Genomic DNA, 21572 nt, shown 5'->3' with positions numbered 1-21572 from the left:
CCAGCATAATTTCTAAAGAGGAGATCTTGCTAACTTGTGCATGTGCCTAACTTTAAGGAAATGAGTAGTCCCACTGAATCCTTCTAGCTCCCCTTCTCGGTACCTTTGAATTCCCTCTGAGTCTCCATTAGAGCATCACTTTGGTTATAAGTATTGAGGCTGTCAGACAGTTCAGCAGAAATCTCCACTTGGTGCTGAAGCTTCGCCTCCACATGCCTAGAGAAAATAATAAGATTGTTATTCATGATAGGGAAAGTTACTGGCCTAAGGAGCCTAGGGAATGAATTACTTTGTTTATGCCAGCCTCAGAGCGAGTATAGCTCAGGCAACTGCAGTGTAAGCTTCCCCCAGGTGTCCCATCATGATGCTTCAACCTTACCCATGAGAATCCAGCTCTAGGGATAAGAAAGAAATTCAGTCTCCAAAGCCAATTTACTTTCGAGCTCTGTGTTTTTCCGGATAATATGAGAGGACCTCTTCAAAGGCAGCAAAGACAATTTGGTGCCTATCTCCCCCATTTTATCCTTAAAAATCTCTCACTCTTTGTTATCATATTTCTGGTGCTCTTTTTTTCCATGGACACCTGCCCACCAGGAACTGGAGTAAGACCCCCCAGCTCTGCTCGCTAGTATACTTCACAATTCTCTGAACACTCATCAGATGGTAAACATTCTGGATCCCTGCTGACTTGGGCAGGATCCAGTGGCCTATAGGTGAAAAGCCCATATTCCATCCCTGGACTCCCAAGGAAGACAGTCCTCCAAGGATGGACTTTACTGGGAAAATATTTCATATTAATAACCCTTCCCATCCTATTGACATTTAAGGAGATGACACCTACCTGCTCAAGACGCTGCTGTCCTCCTAGAGGAGAGAGAAAGAGAGAGGGAAGCTCAATGTATATGCTGTAGTTAGCAAAAATTTAGTTCTTAAAAATCAGATCTTTGTGGTTATTGTTATGGTGAAGTTTTGTTATGGATGGATACAGTGCTCCGAGTCTCTCAAGACATTATGAAAAGTGCAGAGTTAAAGTCGTTTGTGTTTGCTATGACTTTCCAGACTGAGTAGCTTCTTTACATTTAACACTGTAATTCTGGTTGTTTAATGTTTTTGTTTGTTTCTTACTTACAATGTTATTGAAGGATTTTTACTCTTAATTGAGAAATTTGTAATATCAACCATGACTTCACCTTAACACATATATTTGTTTGAGGATCATTGGTTGAATTAATAATGAAGTCTGATAGAAGGTCAGATCTTCAACATAACTGCTCATTGCCTTTTCTATTTGGTGATTTTATCCATGGAAAAAGAGTATCATTGACTCCGGGCTACAGCAGATTTGGGGGGGCCTCACAGGTCTGTTTCACATTTGGAGCAGAAATGGGTGATGTGGAGCCAGGTATTTTTGGGATGTTATTTATTTACCAAATGTACACAAGCCCTGTTTCTTCAAGCACAGGTGGTGACAGGCTATATCTACACTTAAAATACTACAGTGGCACAGCTGCAGCTCTGCAGCTGCATTGACATAGTGCTTCAGAGTAGACATTTACTACAGTGATGAAAGGCTTTCTCCTGTCACTGTTGTTAATTCACCTTCCTGAGAGGTGGTAGCTAGGTTGATGGAAGAATTCTTACATCTATCTTGCACTGTCTACACTGGGGGTTAAGTCAGTTGTGGATTTTTCACACCCCTGAGAGATGTAGCTATGCCAATGTAACTTTTCAGGTGTAGACCAGCCCACAGAATGCGCACAGACACCTTCCTTTAGAAAGAAAGACAACTCTGCCCTGCCTCCATCAGCAGTTCCCTTGCCTTTCTCTCTTTCAAGTCTCACCTGAGAGCCAGCCAAACTTTAGCTATGTCTATACTACAGAGTCTATCCCGGAATAGCCCCCTCTTGTAGACTCAGCATACAATGACAGAAGCAGTTTTCCCACCAATATATGAATACCACCTCCCTGAACAACATGAGCTACGCTGACAGCAGCACTCTTTTGTTGGCATATCTGTATCTACACGGGAGGCTTGTTGACATAGTTATGTTGGCTAGGGCTGTTGCCCTGGATTGGAGGGAGCGGGTGTAACCCAGTATGTGATCAAGCTAATTGGAACCATATTATGTGCATTCAGCCACCATGAATTAATAAAATAGAACACCACATAGTTAAGGGTTAATCTGAAACAGGCTTTTAGAGGCAAGGTCAAAGGAGAGGAGAAAAGTAAATAATTGAGCCTGAAGGAAGATAAGTGGATGGAAGACCTTGAGTCTGGGTGCCTCTGATATTAGAAGTTTATTGAAAGTTAGGAAAAGTGATGATCCCTTAGGGGTCATTATGATCTATGTGTTTTGTAGAAGTTACTTATAAAAAGTCTAGATAATAGAGTGTACTTTGGAACAGCCCTCTGAAGCCATCCTAAGAGAGATGATTTTCCTGACACTTTTACTCCCCGGCAGGTGAGCAACTGGCCACTGCGTATCTGCCGTTAATGACTCAATACCATTCCAGACTTTAGGTAAGTATTTGGATGTTCTAAACCTATTGCTTATGTCTGTGCTTAAAACTAATAAACTGTAATTTTAGATAGAGCACACTTACTTGCATTAATCTTTCATTCCACAAGTCCATGGGTCTAGATCTAATGCATCCAAGGGTGCTGAGGGAGTTGGCTGATGTGATTGCAGAGCCATTGGCCATTATCTTTGAAAATTCGTAGCGATCTGGGGAGGTCCCGGACGATTGGAAAAAGGCAAATACGGTGCCCATATTTAAAAAAGGGAAGAAAGAGAACCTGGGGAACTACAGACCAGTCAGCCTCACTACAGTCCCTGGAAAAATCATGGATCAGGTCCTCAAGGAATCCATTCTGAAGCACTTGGAGGAGGGAAAGGTGATCAGGAACAGTCAACATGGATTCACCAAGGGCAAGCTATGCCTGACTAACCTGATTGCCTTCTATGAGGAGATAACTGGGACTGTGGATACGGGGAAAGCAATAGATGTGATATAGCTTGATTTTAGCAAAGCTTTTGATACGGTCTCCCACAGTATTCTTGCCAGCAAGTTAAAGAAGTATGGATTGGATAAATGGACTATAAGGTGGATAGAAAGCTGGCTAGATTGTCAGGCGCAATGGGTAGTGATCAACGGCTCCATGTCTAGTTGGCAGCTGGTATCAAGCGGAGTGCCCCAGAAGTTGGACCTGGGGCCGGCTTTGTTCAACATCTTTAATGATCTGGATGATGGGATGAATTACACCCTCAGCAAGTTCGCAGATGACACTAAGATGGGGGGAGAGATAGGGATAGGGTCCCGAGTGACCTAGACAAATTGGAGGATTGGGCCAAAAGAAATCTGATGAGGTTCAACAAGGACAAGTGCAGAGTCCTGCACTTAGGAAGGAAGAATCCCATGTGACTCTACAGGCTGGGGACCGACTAGCTAAGCAGCAGTGCTGCAGAAGAGGACCTGGGGATTACAGTGAGCGAGACGCTGGATATGAGTCAACAGTGTGCCCTTGTTGCCAAGAAGGTCAATGGAATATTGGGCTGTATTAGTAGGAGCATTGCCAGCAGATCGAGGGAAGTGATTATTCCCCTCTATTCGGCACCTGGAGTATTGTGTCCCGTTTTAGTCCTCCCACTACAGAAGGGATGTGGACAAACTGGAGAGAGTCCAGCAGAGGGCAACAAAAATGATTAGGGGGCTGGGGCACATGACTTATGAGGAGAGGCTGAGGGTATTGGGGTTATTTTGTCTTCAGAAGAGAAGAATGTGGGGGGATTTGATAGAAGCCTTCAACTACCTGAACGGGGGTTCCAAAGAGGATGGAGCTCGGCTGTTCTCAGTGGTGGCAGATGACAGAACAAGGAGCAATGGTCTCATGTTGCAGTGTGGGAGGTCTAGAGTGGATATTAGGAAACACTATTTCACTAGGAGGGTGGTGAAGCACTGGAATGAGTTACCTAGGGAGGTGGTGGAATCTCCATCCTTAGAGGTTTTTAAAGCCCAGCTTGACAAAGCCCTGTCTGGGATGATTTAGTTGGTGTTGGTCCTGCTTTCATAGAATCATAGAATCTCAGGGTTGGAAGGGACCTCAGGAGGTCATCTAGTCCAACCCCCTGCTCAAAGCAGGACCAAACCCAACTAAATCATCCCAGCCAGGGCTTTGTCAAGCCTGACCTTAAAAACCTCTAAGGAAGGAGATTCCACCACCTCCCTAGGTAACCCATTCCAGTTCTTCACCACCCTACTAGTGAAAAAGTTTTTCCTAATGTCCAACCTAAACCTCCCCCTCTGCAACTTGAGACCATTACTCCTTGTTCTGTGATTCATCACACAGAACTGCTGTGTTCCCATTGTTTTATTCCTGACACCACCTGGAGTGAAATAGTTAAGTTACCCCTGCTGTGGGTTTTTTCGCATCCCTGACTGACATAGCTATGCCGTTATAAGTTTTAAGTGTAAACCATTGCTTAACTCACAGTAATTTTATCCCAACCACATAAGGAAAGCCTGAGTCTCAGGTTTGGTCTCACTTAAAAGTTGTGTGCGCATAGACTGTCAGCTGGAGAATGAAAGGAAAAAAACACACCCCTAATGAACACAGCTAAGCCCCCAGTGTAGATACAGCTATGCTGATAGAGTGCTTTTCTCAATGTAGCTAATGTATTGGGGAAGTTGCATTCCTACCCTGTCAGAAAAACTCCTTCTGTTGGTGTACGCTGCACCTACATCAGGGAACTTTACTGGCATAGGTATGCTGATATTGCTATGCCAGCATAATCTCTGTAGTATAGACATAGCCCAAAACTCCTTCTCTGGGGCCACATGGCCTTTTCTTTACACTCACTCTGGGAATCTTTTACAACATAAAGAAGCCTCAAAAGTGTTTACTGCATGGGCTTGTGTATATGGGGAAGTTAATCAGGAGTTATGTAGGTTGTGAATTTAAAGTGCAATAGATATTCAAATAGCACCCTGTGTGGATATTCATATTCTGGAATCAGAGTGCCTTTTTCTGTTTTAACTTATTCCACTCTTATTCTAGGGCCTGGTCTACACTACGAGTTTATGTCGAATTTAGCAGAGTTAAATCGAATTAACCCTGCACCCGTCCACACAACGAAGCCCTTTACTTGGATATAAAGGGCTCTTAAAATCAATTTCTGTACTCCTCCCCGACAAAGGGAGTAGCGCTGAAATCGACATTGCCATTTCGAATTAGGGTTAGTGTGGCCGCAATTCGATGGTATTGGCCTCCGGGAGATATCCCAGGTTACCATGAATGATATCACTCTCCTGAGGATAACACAGCGAGATAAAGAACGGATGTTGCTTGAATGCCAGCAAACACTGGGACCATACGCTGCCAGGCTTTGTCATGCCAGGATGCAGACACTCAATATTAAGATGCAAAATGCGACCTTGTACCGAAATCACATGTGCTATGTAATGTGAATAGTCTTGTTCACTGTGAAAGAGTATAAGCATTGTTCTGTAAAATGTATCTTTTTAAATAGTTCTCTCCCTTTTTTCCCTCCCTCCCACAGCTGCAAATTTTTCAAGCCTCCCTCCTCCATCCCGAAGACTATCTCAGATAAGGTGGTGAAAAAAACGGACGCGAAACAAAATGTTCTCTGAAATCATGGAATTGACCTGTAATGAAAGAGCTCATCTGAATGAGTGGAAGGACATGGTATCACAGTACTCGAAAGATGCCAGTGAACGTAAGGACAGGAGGGACCAACGTGAGGACAGACGGGACCAACGTGAGGAGAGGAGAGACACTCGAGATGAGAGGTGGTGACAAGAAGATCAGAGGAGGCAGGATGCAATGCTGGGGCTGCTGCGTGAGCAAACAAACATGCTCCAGCGTCTGGTGGAGCTTCAGGAACGGCAGCAGGATCACAGAGTGCCACTGCAGCCCCTGTATAACCACCCTCCCCCCTCCCCAAGTTCCATAGCCTCCTCACTCAGACATGTAAGAACATGGGGAGTGAGGCTCCGTGCACTCTCCCACTCCACCTCAGTGGACAGCCCAAGCAAAAGGCTATTATTTTGAACTTTTTTAGTGGCCTTTTCCTTCCCTCCTATCCTCCTCCCAAACCCCACCCAGGCTACCTTGTCAGTTCTCTCCCTCTTTTTATAATCAATTAATAAAGAATACATGATTTTTAAATGATAGTGACTTTATTTCCTTTGAAAACAAGCTGTGATCGAAGGGGGAGGATGGGTTGCTTACAGAGAATGAGACAATCAAGGGGGTGGGTTTTCATCAAAGAGAAACAAACAGAACTTTCACACCGTAGCCTGGCCAGTCATGAAACTGGTTTTCAAAGCTTCTCTAATGTGCAGCACTTCCTGGTATGCTCTTCTAATCACCCTGGTGTCTTGCTGCGTGTAATCAGCGGCCAGGCGATTTGTCTCAGCCTCCCACCCCACCATAAACGTCTCCCCCTTACTCTCACAGAGATTGTGGAGCACACAGCAAGCAGCAATAACCATGGGTATATTGGTTTGGCTGATGTCTGAGCGAGTCAGTAACGTGTGCCAGCGTCCCTTTAAATGTCCAAATGCACATTCTACCACCATTCTGCACTTGCTCAGGCTGTAGTTGAGCAGCTCCTGACTACTGTCAAGGCTGCCTGTGTATGGCTTCATGAGCCATGGCATCAAGGGGTAGGCTGGGTCCCCCAGGATAACTACAGGCATTTCAACATCCCCAACTGTTATTTTCTGGTCTGGGAAGTAAATCCCTTGCTGCAGCCGTTTAAACAAATTAGTGTTCCTGAAGACGTGAGCGTCATGAACCCTTTTTGGCCATCCCACGTTGATGTTGGTGAAACGTTCCTTGTGATCCACCAGTGCTTGCAGCACCATTGAAAAGTACCCCTTGCGGTTTGCCCACTCCAAATTGATTCCCAACTGACCAGTAGCTGTCTGGCATTGCAAGCTTCCACAGGGCTATCGCCACTCGCTTCTCAACTGTGAGGGCTGCTCTCATTTTGGTATTCTGGCACTTCAGAGCAGGGGAAAGCAAATCACAAAGTTCCATGAAAGTGCCCTTATGCATGCGAAAGTTTTGCAGCCACTGGGAATCATCCCAGACCTGCAACACTATGTGATCCTACCAGTCTGTGCTTGTTTCCAGAATCGGCGTTCCACGGCTATAACCTGCCCCATTAACAGCATGATCTCCAAAGCACCGGGGCCTGCGGTTTGAGAGAATTCTGTGTCTGTGTCCATGTCCTCATCACTCTCGTCACCGCACTGCCGTCGCCGCCTCCTCCTCGCCTGGTTTTTCAGGTCCTGGTTCAGCATAGACTGCACGATAATGCACGAGGTGTTTACAATGCTCATGACTGCTGTCTTGAGCTGAGCGGGCTCCATGCTTACCGTGGTATGGCGTCTGCACAGTTCACCCAGGAAAAAAGGTGTGAAACGGTTGTCTGTCATTGCTTTCACGGAGGGAGAGGGAGGATGTACCTATAACCATCAGCGACAATGTTTTTTGCCCCATCAGGCACTGGGATCTCAACCCAGAATTCCAATGGGCGGGGGAGACTGCGGGAACTATGGGATAGCTACCCACAGTGCAATGCTCCGGAAGTTGATGCTAGCCTCAGTACATAATAATAATTGTAGATATACCAATCTCCTAGAACTGGAAGGGACCTTGAAAGGTCATTGAGTCCAGCCCCCTGCCTTCACTAGCAGGACCAATTTTTGCCCCAGATCCCTAAGTGGCCCCATCAAGGATTGAACTCACAACCCTGGGTTTAGCAGGCCAATGCTCAAACCACTGAGCTCTCCCTTCCCCCCATGGACACTGTAAACGGGCTACTCACCGCCGCGGCGCCTCCTGCTGGTTTTTCTGGGGAATTAGCTCTTTTTCAGCCCGGAGCGCCCTCTGCAGGCCGGTGATCCCCCTTTTTCCTATCGGCCCCGTGTCCCTCCCAGGACCCGGTGCCCCTTTAACTATAATTGGGTCTCCCCCTCCCAGGGGAACCCCCACCCTGCTATCCCCACTTTGCCTCAGTAGTGGCCACTGACAGTCATGGTCTAGCCCCACACCCTGGGGCAGACTGCAGCATCGGCCCACTCATCACAGGCAATAGGGGTTTGGACCTGCTGCTTTACCTACTCCTGGGTTGTCCCTTGCAACCCCCAGTACCTCTTGCCCTTTACTAGGCCGCAGCCTGGGGCTTTCCAGGCTGGAGCTTCCCTAGCTCCTCAGCCTGTTCCCAGCCCTGCTTCACCCAGGTACTTTACCTCTGCTCATAAGCAGCCAGGCCCATCCCTCTCTGAAGGCAGAGAGAGACTGTCTGTGCTCTGGCTTCCCTGCCTTCTTATAAGCCCCAGGGCTTCAGTTTGGGGCGTGGCCGCAGCTGCAGCCACTTCCTTAATCAGCCCAGCTTCCAGAGCCACCGCTCTCAAGCCCTGGCAGGCAGCATTTCAAGCGCCTCCGGGCAGGAGCAGGGTCCACCCTGCTACAGACACATACCACCAAATTAACGTGCTTAGTGTGGCCGCGTGCACTTGACTTTATACAATCTGTTTCCCATAGTGTAGACATACCCTAGAAGAAGTATGTCTGTACATGGAGTTATTCTGATCTTGCACTTTAAATCCACATCCTACATACCTACCTTAATCTGAATGAACTTGTAATCATAGACAAGGCCTCTGAGTTAACCATTCATTCTCACTAACAACCTTCTGAGTGTGGTTATTGTGTGGCACATTAACTCTTAGTACAGGGAGTTTTGTCCTGAATGCTGAGACAGAGGTTTCGAAGGATTAGATTTGTATTGGTAAATACTGATTTCGCTGTACACACACAAACTACAAAAATATTTCCATCAATGATAATTGACATTTAGATATAGGCAAAGTAAGAAAAATGCTGCTTGAGAATGTATTTTATTTTAGAATATTACTTTGTATATTTTGACATGTGATGGAAAAATCATGGAACAGGTCCTCAAGGAATCAATCCTGAACCACTTAAAGGAGGGGAAAGTGATCAGGAACAGTCAGCATGGATTCACCAAGGGCAAGTCATGCCTGACTAACCTAATTGCCTTCTATGATGAGATAACCGGCTCTGTGGATGAGGGGAAAGCAGTGGATGTGCTATTTCTGGACTTTAGCAAAGCTTTTGATACAGTCTCCCACAGTATTCTTGCCAGCAAGTTAAAGAAGTATGGGCTGGATGAATGGACGGTAAGGTGGATAGAAAACTGGCTAGATGGTCGGGCTCAACGGGTAGTGATCAATGGTTCCATGTCTAGTTGGCAGCCGGTATCAAGTGGAGTGCCCCAAGGGTCGGTGCTGGGGCCGGTTTTATTCAATATCTTCATTAACGATCTGGAGGATGGTGTGGACTGCACCCTTAGCAAGTTTGCAGATGACACTAAACTGGGAGGAGTGGTTGATACGCTGGAGGGTAGGGATAGGATACAGAGGGACCTAGACACATTAGAGGATTGGGCCAAAAAAATATGATGACGTTCAACAAGGACAAGTGCAGAGTCCTGCACTTAGGACGGAAGAATCCCATGCACTGTTACAGACTAGGGACCGAATGGCTGGGCAGCAGTTCTGCAGAAAAGGACCTAGGGGTTACGGTGGACGAAAAGCTGAATATGAGTCAACAGTGTGCCCTTGTTGCCAAGAAGGCTAATGGCATTTTGGGTTGTATAAGTAGGGGCATTTCCAGCAGATCGAGGGATGTGATCATTCCCCTCTACTCAGCACTGGTGAGGCCTCATTTGGAGTACTGTGTCCAGTTTTGGGCCCCACACTACAAGAAGGATGTGGATAAATTGGAGAGAGTCCAGCGGAGGGCAACAAAAATGATTAGGGGGCTGGAGCACATGACTTATGAGGAGAGGCTGAGGGAACTGGGATTGTTTAGTCTGAAGAAGAGAAGAATGAGGGGGGATTTGATAGCTGCTTTCAACTACCTGAAAGGGGGTTCCAAAGAGGATGGATCTAGACTGTTCTCAGTGGTAGAAGATGACAGAACAAGGAGTAATGGTCTCAAGTTGCAGAGGGGGAGGTTTAGGTTGGACATTAGGAAAAACTTTTTCACTAGTAGGGTGGTGAAGAACTGGAATGGGTTACCTAGGGAGGTAGTGGAATCTCCTTCCTTAGAGGTTTTTAAGGTCAGGCTTGACAAAGCCCTGGCTGGGATGATTTAGTTGGGTTTGGTCCTACTTTGAGCAGGGGGTTGGACTAGATGACCTCCTGAGGTCCCTTCCAACCCTGAGATTCTATGATTCTATGATGTTGAAAATTTTTATTTGAATGGTTATAATGCTTTACATTTTTTAATCTATATGTTGACTGTCATTAAATAATTCTTGTCTAACCTTTCATTGTTTGATCCCTCTATCATTCCCAAAACTTTGAAAATTGAAATTAATAAAAGAATTTAAAATTCTTAAAACATAATTTTGCACAACTGTGAAAATTTAAATCGATAACAGAAAAATACTTTAAAATAAACACCGAAATTACAAAATAATAAAAATTGAATTCTGCCAAGCCTAGTTATACTTCAAAGATCCCCAGTCAGCAAGCCGTTAGCACCAATGACCCCCTAACAGACAGGAGAGGACCATATGTTTGCAACTTTATGCCCAAGTTATCTGTTAGCAGTGTTTTTATGGATCGTCTTTCCTGCTGTGTTTTCTACTTGTGCCATTTCCCACAGGTCTCTGATATTAATCTACATGCCGATGGGCGCCAGGTGAAGCTTCCCCTTGGGGAGACTAGCCCCCTGTCCCACCTCTTCCAGTGGAGGCCCCGCCTCTTCGCTCTCAGCCCCCGTGTCCCTAGCCAGGGCAGGCAGGGGGACTGAGAGCTTGGCCCCTCCCTTCCATGGCCCCGGCAGGGGGCTGAGAGCTCGGCTGGGGCTACGGAGAGGGGCTGAGAGCTCAGCCCCTGGTCAGTCCTGCCTGGGACTGTGGCAGAGCTCTCTCAGCCCTGGCTGGAGCTCTGAGCCCAGAGCCCCTCCCTCATTCCGCCTCTTCCACCTGTGGCCCTGCCCATGTCCCCAGTCCATTCCATCCCTTCCCCGCGGCCTCATCCTCATTCCACCCATGGCCCCACTCCTGTTCCGCTGCTTCCCCCACAGCCCCGCCCCCATTCCGCCCCCACTCCACCTTTTCCCCCCAAACTCCCCCCCCAGCTCACTCCTTTCCACCTCCGAGACTGGAAAAACTCTGTGACCCCACCACAGCTCTGGGTGTGCGGCGTGGAGCAAGAGCTCCTCCAACCCCGGGGCTGTGGTATTACACACCACCCATGTACACACCCAAGGCAGGAGAATGTTGGATACTGTTGTTCTTTTTCATCTGAATGCCCTGTCTGCCTGAAGCAGGCACATTCCTTGCATTCATGGCCTGGTAGCACCATGTACCAATCATGATCTTTAGGGGACAAGTGCTACCCATTCTCCCCCAGGGATTGCTGAGCGTAGTTAACTGTAGGGTGCTGACAGTCTAGGGTGGCAGTGCTGAAAAGAGGTCAGTCCGTAATTCAGGACTATGGTTGAAGCCAGCTTCCAGGAGAAGAAATCTGTGAAACTGGGAGAATCTGGTGTTTCTGAGAAATACTCAGAGAAATTCCAGCTCCCTGGGGGGAAGAGTGTATCATTAAAAGGTTAAATCAGCCAAGCTTGTTTGTTTCCTACCTTGTCCTCCTGGGCAGAATCCTCTATGGGAACCACAGTGTGAGCTCTGTGTTCCTTGGACTCTCTGCAGATCACACAAATGGCTTCTCTGTCATCCTCACAGAACAACTTCAGCTCTTCCTTGTGTCTTGCGCACAGATTCACTTTCTGTTCTCTCTCTGCTTCAACATGCAAGTGTTTAACTTGCTCTACTCTATTTGCCAGCTGCCAGTTCAGCTGGAAATTCTGTCTCCGGATCTGAGCTCTGCAGCTGGGGCAGCACAAAGGGTCATAGTCCCCCTCTGTACATGTCTCACTGTGCTTAGTGATGCAGGCGAGGCAGAAGTTGTGCCCACAGTCTAGAGTCACAGGCTCCGTCAGGTACTCCAGGCAGATAGGACATATGGCTTCATCTTGCACCCTCCCTGTTGAAGTTCTTGAGGCCATGGCTGCTGGACTGACCAGTGTTTTGCTGATTGCTTATTTTAGTCTGTATGGGGAAGACAGAATGAGAAAAAAATCAGTGAGAACTAAAAGGGGAAAATGAAGACTAAATGGCTGGGGGAAGGTGTGGAAATGCAACGTGAGGATGGAGAAAGGATGGCAGAGGAGATGTGGACTCCAGCCAGGCTTTGGACGGTGTAGACGTATTGTAAGCTATTTGTACTCCCAGGTACTTCCAACTCAGCGCCTCAGTGAGCTAGCTCTGATATTGGACTTGCTCTCCTACTCTAGCTAACAGCACTTTCCCTCTAGATGCCCTTCTTCAGTTCACACTTGACTGAGTGATTTCTGTTCTTTTGCTTCTGCTCTTTAAGACTGTGGCCAGACCATGTGGAGGATCAGGGATTTATTCACTTCTTAAAAGCCACACTGCTTGCAAATAATCAATCATTCTGTTACAAGCAGGCGGCGGTTCTGCTTTACCCTGGCTTGACCACACCCATTGGGCCAGAGTGTCTGGGCCTGTCAATGATTCATAGTCCATAGCGAGGTGAGGGATTTATAGAGAGAAGAATCCATTCTGCCTTATATCAAAGAACAGCAGACAGGTATATTAGAATTCAATCACCTAGACCTATGAGGATTGTCTAAGGCTGTGGAGATCACAGTGGCCTTTGAAATGCTTGACTTGGAGCTAGGAAGGTGGGGGCCTTTCCAAAGCTAGATGAAGAGGCATTATCAGAATAAGAGTGACACTCCCAGAACAGAAGTCACTGTTTTACCCCTCTGCCTCAGCAAGAGGGAGCTTTGCTGGAGCTTAAGCTGTGTCAGCTCCCTGACACACCAGTCTGTTCACCTCACTAGCAAACTCCTTGAGACTCTGTCAGTCTTACCCCTGCCTCACAGGTAACATTCCCTGAACCACAGTTTCTGAACCCCCTGGAAAAGTGTTCCTCTGCAGTATTCAGCCCCTATCACTGGATATTCACAGAAATTACCAAGACCACCACTTCCAAAGAGCCAGGGCACACCCAGCCAGTTAGGTTAGCTGAGGATCCACACTTTACCTCAATACATGGCACTGAGGTGAGTTTATTAATAAATTAGTTTTTTTATTTTACCATAAGGAACTGAGATTTAAGCCATAGTGAACAAGGATAATAGAACCAGGAAATGGCTACAAAGAAAACCCACTTTCCAGTATCTTGAACTGAACAGATCACAATCCTGGTCTCACACAATTTCTCATTCACAGTCAGTTCTCAGAGTCCTCAGCCCTCATGGCTGGGGGACCCACTTTTCACGGATAGCAAGGGCACTGGCCTCTTTGTCCCTTCAGAGATGGATCCACAATATCTTTTCCCTTTTGCTTAGAGTTCAGAAAGCCTTTGAAATGCATTTTTTTAAAGTAACCACAGACAAAGTTCTTCTCTCCTGCTACTTATTCCTCAGGGAGCAGAAGTCATGTACCTTTTTGTCCTCTTGTTAATTAGCTTTTTCTGTGGGTTTGATCACTTTGTTTACCTTAGATACAAATGTATTTTCAGTGTATCTGCCTTACAAACTTGACTCAGGCAGAGTGGTAAATTCACATGCCTTTGTCTGAGACAAACCTGTTTATCCGCTCTATTCAAATTGCTCGGTCTGAATATATTTTAGGAACATATTTCCAGCACATATACATAACTCTTTACAAGCTAACCGTACATATGTCAAGTACTAATATAATTGACCAGTGGATAACCATTTTTCATATGGTACCTCACAAGATACTTTGTGGATAAGTATAGGTTTCAGAGTAGCAGCTGTGTTAGTCTGTATCCGCAACAGTGGGTTAGGTGTAGTTGGTTTGTCAGGCCTGATAACAGTTGTATTTACAGAGCTGTGAGCCCTTTGCCATTTGACACTGAGAGGCTCTTAGTGTCCCACAGGGGACATTAATCATGGTATGGAGAACAAAGAACCAATCATAACAAATACAATGATGTCTGCCTGAGCCTGCAGAAAGCCTGAGACCATAGGCCTGGAAGGTATGAACTGCCCCATGCATCTCCACAGGGTGTTAACTCCAAGATGCCCTGTAGCAAGTCAAGCACCCACCAGCATGGCACATCCTGCTGGTCAGTCCCGGAATTAGCTCTTTTCCAGCACTGAGAGCACGTCCTGCTGGCTGGTGTCTTGGCTGCCTCCGGCCCCATGTCCCTCCCAAGCCCTGGTGCCCTTTACCTTGGGGTTCTGCCCACAGCAGTCCCCATGCTCTGGGTCTCCCCTCCCAGGGGAACCCCCACTCTCTATGCCCACCTTGCCTCAGTGGCTACTGACAGTTGTCAGCTAGCCCCCTTTCTCTGGGGCATACTACAGTCTGTAATGGCCACTCACCATTGGCAAGGGGGTTGGATTAACTGCCTCTGCCTATCCCCGGGCTGCTCCTTGGCAGCCCCAGTACCTGCTTGGGCCTTAAACAAGGCTTCAGCCTGGGGAGTTGCCAGGCTGGAGCTCCCCAGCTCCTCTTGCCCTTCCCCAGCACTGCTGTGCTTCCGGTACCCTGAGCTCCCAGGCAGCCAGGTCCTTCTCACTCCAAGGCTGGAGAGAGACTGTTTGCCATCTGGCCCAGCAGCTCTTTAATAGGGCCCAGCCTGGCCCTGATTGGCTGCTTCCCAGCCTCTTCTTATTGGCTCTCAGCCCCAGCCCTCTCCAAGGGCTGGCTTTTAACCCTTTCAGGGCCAGAGCGGGGTGACTACCCCACTACATTCCCCTAGATTGTGAGTCTGGCTGCAAGGAGTCCTGTATCACAGAACACCAAGGGCATTTTGCTGAATAACAGCACAAAATGTTACCCTTTATCTTAAAAGATTCTTTAAAAAAAATCTGCAGTGAACCAGGTCTAGTCAAGATTCATCTCTGTTTTGTTTCATTTTGTTTTTATAGATACACATTGTTTTAAAAATAAAAGTGCACAAAAAAGTGAAGCTACCATGAATGAATTTCAGCAAGACCTCAATTTCAGACACTTCCTATTAATAATGTATGAAAGGGAACCAAACAAGAACTACACAGACAATGTAAAGGACATAAAAACATGTGTGTGAAGTTTCATATTGAAAGGACACGTACACAAGAATTTGTAACCTATTTCAGCACATTTGAGAACATATCCTTAATGATGGAGCCATGACCATCATCTCTAATAATGGTAATAATATTTTTAAATAATTGTTGCTGTAAAGAATTAACTAATGAATCCTTACAATTGCCTGGAGAGATATGGGAGTATTAATAACAGAGCTAGTCAATTCTTTGACTTCACATTTTTTGAACCGCCACCCCTCAAAAAAAGGCTTTTCCTGGAAGCAAAAAATTTCATCTTGATTGAAATTTACTAGGTTTTGACCAAACAACAAAAAGATGTAAGTAAAATGTTTCAAAAAATCAAACAGTTTTTTTCAATGAAAAAACAAACCAAAAAAATTGCAGGAAGTTTTTGAAAAGTGTCTATATTTATTTCCTGAATAATAATTGGCATTTTGCAACCCTCTCTATTAATAAGCTGTTATGGATTATGGGGATGTGCTATGCCTCTGACCTTTGTACAGTCTTTCAGGGAGCATTGTAAGGCCCTGGACCGCCACTTTTGACAAGGAAGAGCCCCACAGCTCTGCTACTCTGAGACTGGATCCTGGCTTCAACACCTCTGTTTCTCACCACAGCTCCTTCAGTGTGTCCAAAAGAGCCCTGATGGAAATACACCCTCTTGGGAGCGATGGAACCTGCAGATGTTTGCAGAGACGCAGCACGCCCTTTTCAAAACAAGCCATTATTTATCAGTGAGGTGGAATACGGTGTTTATGGACATTGGGTTAGAATGGAAAGCAAAGCCTGAACATACTTCTGTCACACAACTTGCCAGCTTCCCCTTGTTCCATTAAGCAGGCCTCACTGTAAGCTCTGGCCTGGAAGGCCAACTGCCGGCTTGCAGCAACCTCCCTGCCTTGCAGAGTCATCCTTGACTGACTTCCCATCTGCTGGGAAACAGGTTTTTAAGCAGTCAGCTCACACCTCAGGCCTTTTGTTTCCAGTTCCAGTTATGGTTTTTTCACATGTAGAGCCCCCCTCTCCTCCCTTGCCAGCAGTCATTAACAGTGAATGGTCTGGTTTTTGGTCTCCATTGTGTCCCCAGGACAGCTCTGTTCACATGTTGACAGTTTTTGACAGTCCCTTCCTACCAATCCCAGCCAGATCCATGCGATACCCACCCAGATACTCATCATTTCCCCCTAGCTCTGGAAAGAGATTAACCCCTTCATACCTAGTGAGTAGCAATACAAAAGTGAGGAAACTGAGTCACACATTTTTTCATAAATACAGGCTTTCTCCACATTCTCCACAGAAACCGTTTTGCAAGGATGGCACAAAGAGGTCCAGTGATCACAAATCTCAAGTCACTGGGCTCTACACTGTCAAAATGAGGAGTCTGAGGTCAGTAAATGCACCTCTATCCTGTGGCCTGGGCTACATCTGGCAGCCATTCATTCAGTTTGGGATCTAGAATAACAGCTGGAGTCCCACTGTACTACCTGGTGTTACTGGACACCCCTTCCATGGTGGTTGAGTGCAGTCACTGCTGCTGAGCTGTGTCGCCTCACCACTGCCCCAGATCGAGGCCTTCACTTTGTGAAGCACTTGGTAAATATACCCTCCCAGTGATGGCTGGTAATCATCCAGAGCAGGAACAAGTATTGGCAAGAGATCCTTGCTCCTTAGTCCTGTGCTCAGACCACTATGACATGTCACCTCCTAAATGTAAAACACTGACACATGCTCCGGACGCACCCACACATGCACAGAGGAAAGACTCACACTTTAAATACAGATCAAAGGTAGGGTGACCAGATAGCAAGGGTTAAAAATCGGGACTGGGGTGGGGGTAATAGATATCTATATAAGAAAAAGCCCCAAATATCAGGACTGTCCCTATAAAATCGGGACATCTGGTCACCCTAATCAAAGGCCAAAACAAAAATTCTTCTCTTACCTTATGTGTCTGCAAACCTCAGGGTCTCTGGGAAGCTCCCAGCTCCCTCTTTGAGTTACAGTGAGTCCAAGAGAGGCCATTTTTAATAAAAATATTTTATTGTAAAATATAAATCCATTCATCTGAGTGTCTGGTGTAATTCTAGTAGTTTCAAATGACTGATTGAGTTCTTCCCCCTCTCTGTGCTGTGAGTGGTTCTGACTGCTAAAGGGAAGGGAAGGGAAGGAAATATCAAGTAATCGCATGATGGTTTTGGCATGAAGAAAACAACTCACCATTTTTATAATGCAATACATCTGTGATTTCTGCCAAATCATCAGCCTCTCAACCAGCTTCTGGTTCAAGCAGAGTCACAAAAGAGTTTTATTTTAGTTTTTGGAATCCTTCCCAGCAATAAAGAGGGGAAGAGGAAAGACTAGTTGAAGCTACAAGGATAGAGATAACAGTATGGGGTCATTTTAATTGTGCGGTTCTTTGCATTCAAATGTGTCTTTGTGTTGCAAGTTCAACCCTCACCTATAATAATTTAGTGAGTTTTGTGTAACTTTAACTCTGGATTTGTGAGTTTTCTCAAATTGCTTAGTAGTTGCTTATTGGTTGTTTGTTTCAATAGCTGATGGCTTAATGAAACTTCCTACTGCAAGCACAAAATTTATCAGTGCAGGAGACAGAGCTTTCTTGGCAGTACATCAAAGACTGTGGGATGAATTCCTGCTATTCTAAGAACCAGAAAAGTAATAATAAAAAAATCAAAAAAACTTCTCCATGTGCCAGCTGCACTGCTTTGTCTTGCCTCTGTTAACCATATAGAGCAGAGAAGCAATTAACTTTAAAAAAAAAAAAGAATTTTCTCTCTGGAAAAGGGAGGAGATAAAGTAGAAACATACCACACATACACACGGCAGTCATGCCGCTGAATGCAGGACTGGGAGGTGCTCAGATAGTTCAGTGATGGACACAGGATACATTCTGGTTGACACACACTTTCTATACCAGTATAACTGTCAGTTGGAGGTGTGATTTTTTTTAACTGATATAGTCATAGCAGTACAACCTCTAGAGTGGACACAGTTATACTGGTGTAAATGTATTTATACCAGTATAGGTGTGGGGGGAGAAGCAAAGGGGTAGAGTAAGAGAGGAAGGAAACGGTGGGGAAAAACCCAAAATGTTACCATAGAATCATAGAAATGTAGGACTGGAAAGGACTTGGAGAAGTCATCAAGTACATCCCCCTGCGCTAAGGCAGGACCAAGTAAAAGTAGACCACCCGATTTCGCCAACCTGTTTTTAAAAACGTCCAGTGATGGGGATTCCACAGCATCCCTTGGAAGCCTATTCCAGAGTTTAACTACTCTGAGAGTTAGGAAGTAAATCTCCTTTGCTGCAGATTAAGCCCATTACTTCTTGCCTACCTTCAGTGGACGTGGAGAACAACTGATCACAGTCCTCTTTATAACAGCCCTTAACATAGCTGAAGACTATCAGTTTCCCCCTCAGTTTTGTTTTTTTAAGACTAAACATGCCCAGTTTTTATAACCTTTCCTCATAGGTCACGTTTTCTAAACCTTTGATCATTTTTGTTGCTCTCCTGTGCCTCCCTCCCCCCCCACAATTGTCTACATCTTTCTTAAAATGTGGTGGCCAGAACTGGACACAGTACTCCAACTGAGACCTCACCCGCGCTGGGCAAAGTGATACTCCTGTTAATACACCCCAGAATGATATTAGCTTTTTTTGCAACTGTATCACATTGTTGACTCACATTCAATTTGTGATCCACTATAACCCACAAATACTTTTCAGCAGCACTACCACCTAGCCAGTTATTCCACATTTTGTAGTTGTGCATTTCATTTTTCCTTCCTAAGTGAAGTATTTTGCACTTGCTTTACTGAATTTCATCTTGTTGATTTCAGACCAATTCTCCAATTCATCAAGGTTGTTTTGAATTCTAATTCTGTCCTTCAATGTGCTTGCAACCCCTCTCAGCTTGGTGTCATCTACAAATTTTATAAGCATATTCTCTACTCAATTATCCAAGTCATTCATGAAAATATTGAACAGTACCAGATCCAGTAATGACCTCTGAACAACCCCGTAAATACACACTCCCAGTTTTACAGCGAACCATTGATAACTACTCATAGAGTACAGTCTTTCAAACAGTTTTGCACCCACCAGATAGTCAGTTCATCTAGACCACATTTTTCTAGTTTGCTTATGAGAACATCATGTGAGACTGTGTCAAAAGCCATCCTAAAATCAAGTTATATCACGTCTACTGTATCACCCCTATCAACTAGGCCAGAAACACTATCAAAGAAAGAAATTTGGTTGGTTTGGCATGATGTTCTTGACAAAATCCATCCTGGTTTTTCCTTATAACCCTATTATCTACTAGGTGCTTACAAATTGATTAATAATTTGTTCCAATATTTTTCCAGGTATCAAAGTTAGGCTGACTGGTCTATAATTTCCCAGGTCCTCTTTGTTCCCCTTTTGAAAAATAGATACTATGTTTGCCCTTCATTAGTCCTCTGGGACCTCACCTGTCCTCCATGAGCTCTCAAAGATAATCACTAATTGTTCTGAGATTCAGCTAGTGATGAACTTCAGCAAGTCCTCAGCTGTTCTTCCACATTCCATCAGTACTGGTCAGGGACTGTAAGGGGTATGGTTCCCTATTCAATACCGGGGAGAAAGCTTGCCCTAGTAACGGCAATAAGAAATATATTTGGTACCAGCAGACTTCTCTGCACCACTGTTGGTTCTGGATCCAACATTGATCCAGATGTAGGTTTCAGTACTGATGCTGGTCTTACTGTTGGTGCCAGTGGAGTTTGTTGCAGCACAGACTGCTTCCACACACCCAGTTTCGATACCTGGTGAGATTTGGAAGATTTCTCTTTCAAGGTCATAAGAAGATAAGGACATAAGAATGGCCATACTGGGTCAGACTATAGGTCCATCTAGCCCAGTATCCTGTCTTCCAACAGTGGCCAATGCTAGGTGCTTCAGAGGGAATGAACAGAACAGGCAATCATCAAGTGCTCCATTCCATCGCCCATACTGAGTTTCTGGCAAAGAGAGGCTAGGGACACCGTCCCTGCCCATCCTGGCTAGTAGCCATTAATGGACCTATCCTCCATGAACTTATCTAGTTCTTTTTTGAACCCTGTTATAGTCTTGGCCTTCACAACATCCTCTGGCAAAGCATTCCACAGGTTGACACAGGTCTTCCCATATCTATGCATGTTTGGGATACGGATCTTTTTTGCAAGCTTTGATCCCAGTGTTCTATGCAGAATCTATCAGTATCCTTTACTTTTCTCAGAATAGACAGCTGAGACAACTGTTTCATCCCAGCCAGGACTCTTGTACCAGCCTGTCTGGGCCATTTCCAATGGACAAGCTAGACCCTCCCACATCAACCTGGCCCCACATCAGTGTACTGTGCTATTTCCCTCACAGCACTGCCCACCAGACTGTCCCAGGGATGGACCAGGGCACACAGGCAAATGCCCTTGTGGGTGCAAATAATGTCAGGATATGGAATAATCGCATGGTGCCCCTTATGCACCCAGCCCCCCCACCCAGAGACTTCCCCCCAGCCAGAGAATTCCTCCCCATCACCCAACCCCTCTGGGTCTGTCCCTCCAGCATCCAGATCCCCCCCCCAAAAAACTGGGCTGCCAGATGTGCCTGCCCTTCAGAGAGGGACTGCCCCCTCCAGCATCCAGTCCCGCATCCAGGGACTACCCCCCATGCACCCAGTCCCCCACTTAGGGACTGCCCCTCAGCACCTGCACCCAGCCCCCACAAGGACTCCCCCCAGCACCCAATCTCCCCATCCAAGCTTGGAAGGATAAATTTTTATTGGTAAATGTCAGTAATTGTTGATTTCACCGCGCACACACACACACACACACACACAGAGCAATGAAAAAAATATTTACATTGTTAATCATCAGAATTTACAGATAGGCAAAATAAGAAAAATGCTGCTTGAGAACTAGTTATAGTTTGATGCAAGGATATTTACTTTGTGTATTTTGTCATGCAATGTTGACAATTTGTGCTTTAATGGTTATAAAACTTTAACTTTTTTGAATCTCAACGTTTACTGCCATTAAATAATTATTGTCTGACCACCCCTTATTTACAGACTCTCCTGCAACTGTGGACATTTCACTAGATAAAAATTGGAAAAACATGTTTAAAACCCACAATTTTGCACAACTGTGAACAATTTGAACAAATAAAAATAGAGAAAAATGCTTAAAAAAAACCATCAAATGTTATCGATCAAAATTATTAAAAAACCACTGAATTCTGCCAAGCCTGCCTATAAGGAGTAGGGAAGAGTGTAAAGTCCCATGGGGGAAGAGGGGAAGTGTGTAGGGC

The 21572-nt window shown here is 45.6% G+C and overlaps 1 protein-coding gene across 2 annotated transcripts in view; it reads right to left on the bottom strand.

Moving 5' to 3' along the window:
* LOC123375196 (E3 ubiquitin-protein ligase TRIM39-like) overlaps window positions 1-21572 on the bottom strand; it is a 42612-nt gene that overhangs the window by 12382 nt on the left and 8658 nt on the right. The window contains exons 1-4 of one of the 2 annotated variants that reach the window (XM_045025935.1): window positions 14513-14660; window positions 11711-12179; window positions 842-864; window positions 104-216 (exon numbers count right to left, since the gene is read on the bottom strand). In XM_045025935.1, the coding sequence (XP_044881870.1) occupies window positions 104-216; window positions 842-864; window positions 11711-12136 (562 nt within the window). In that variant the 5' untranslated portion in view covers window positions 12137-12179; window positions 14513-14660. Of the gene's footprint in view, window positions 1-103; window positions 217-841; window positions 865-11710; window positions 12180-14512; window positions 14661-21572 lie in introns of those variants that run through there. The other variant, XM_045025934.1, reaches the window with a different exon arrangement.

This window comes from Mauremys mutica, chromosome 7 (genome assembly GCF_020497125.1).
Source record: "Mauremys mutica isolate MM-2020 ecotype Southern chromosome 7, ASM2049712v1, whole genome shotgun sequence".
In the NCBI taxonomy this organism is placed as follows: domain Eukaryota; kingdom Metazoa; phylum Chordata; order Testudines; family Geoemydidae; genus Mauremys; species Mauremys mutica.
The sequence above is the reverse complement of the archived record's forward strand: the minus strand, read 5'-3'. Positions and strand labels throughout refer to the sequence as shown.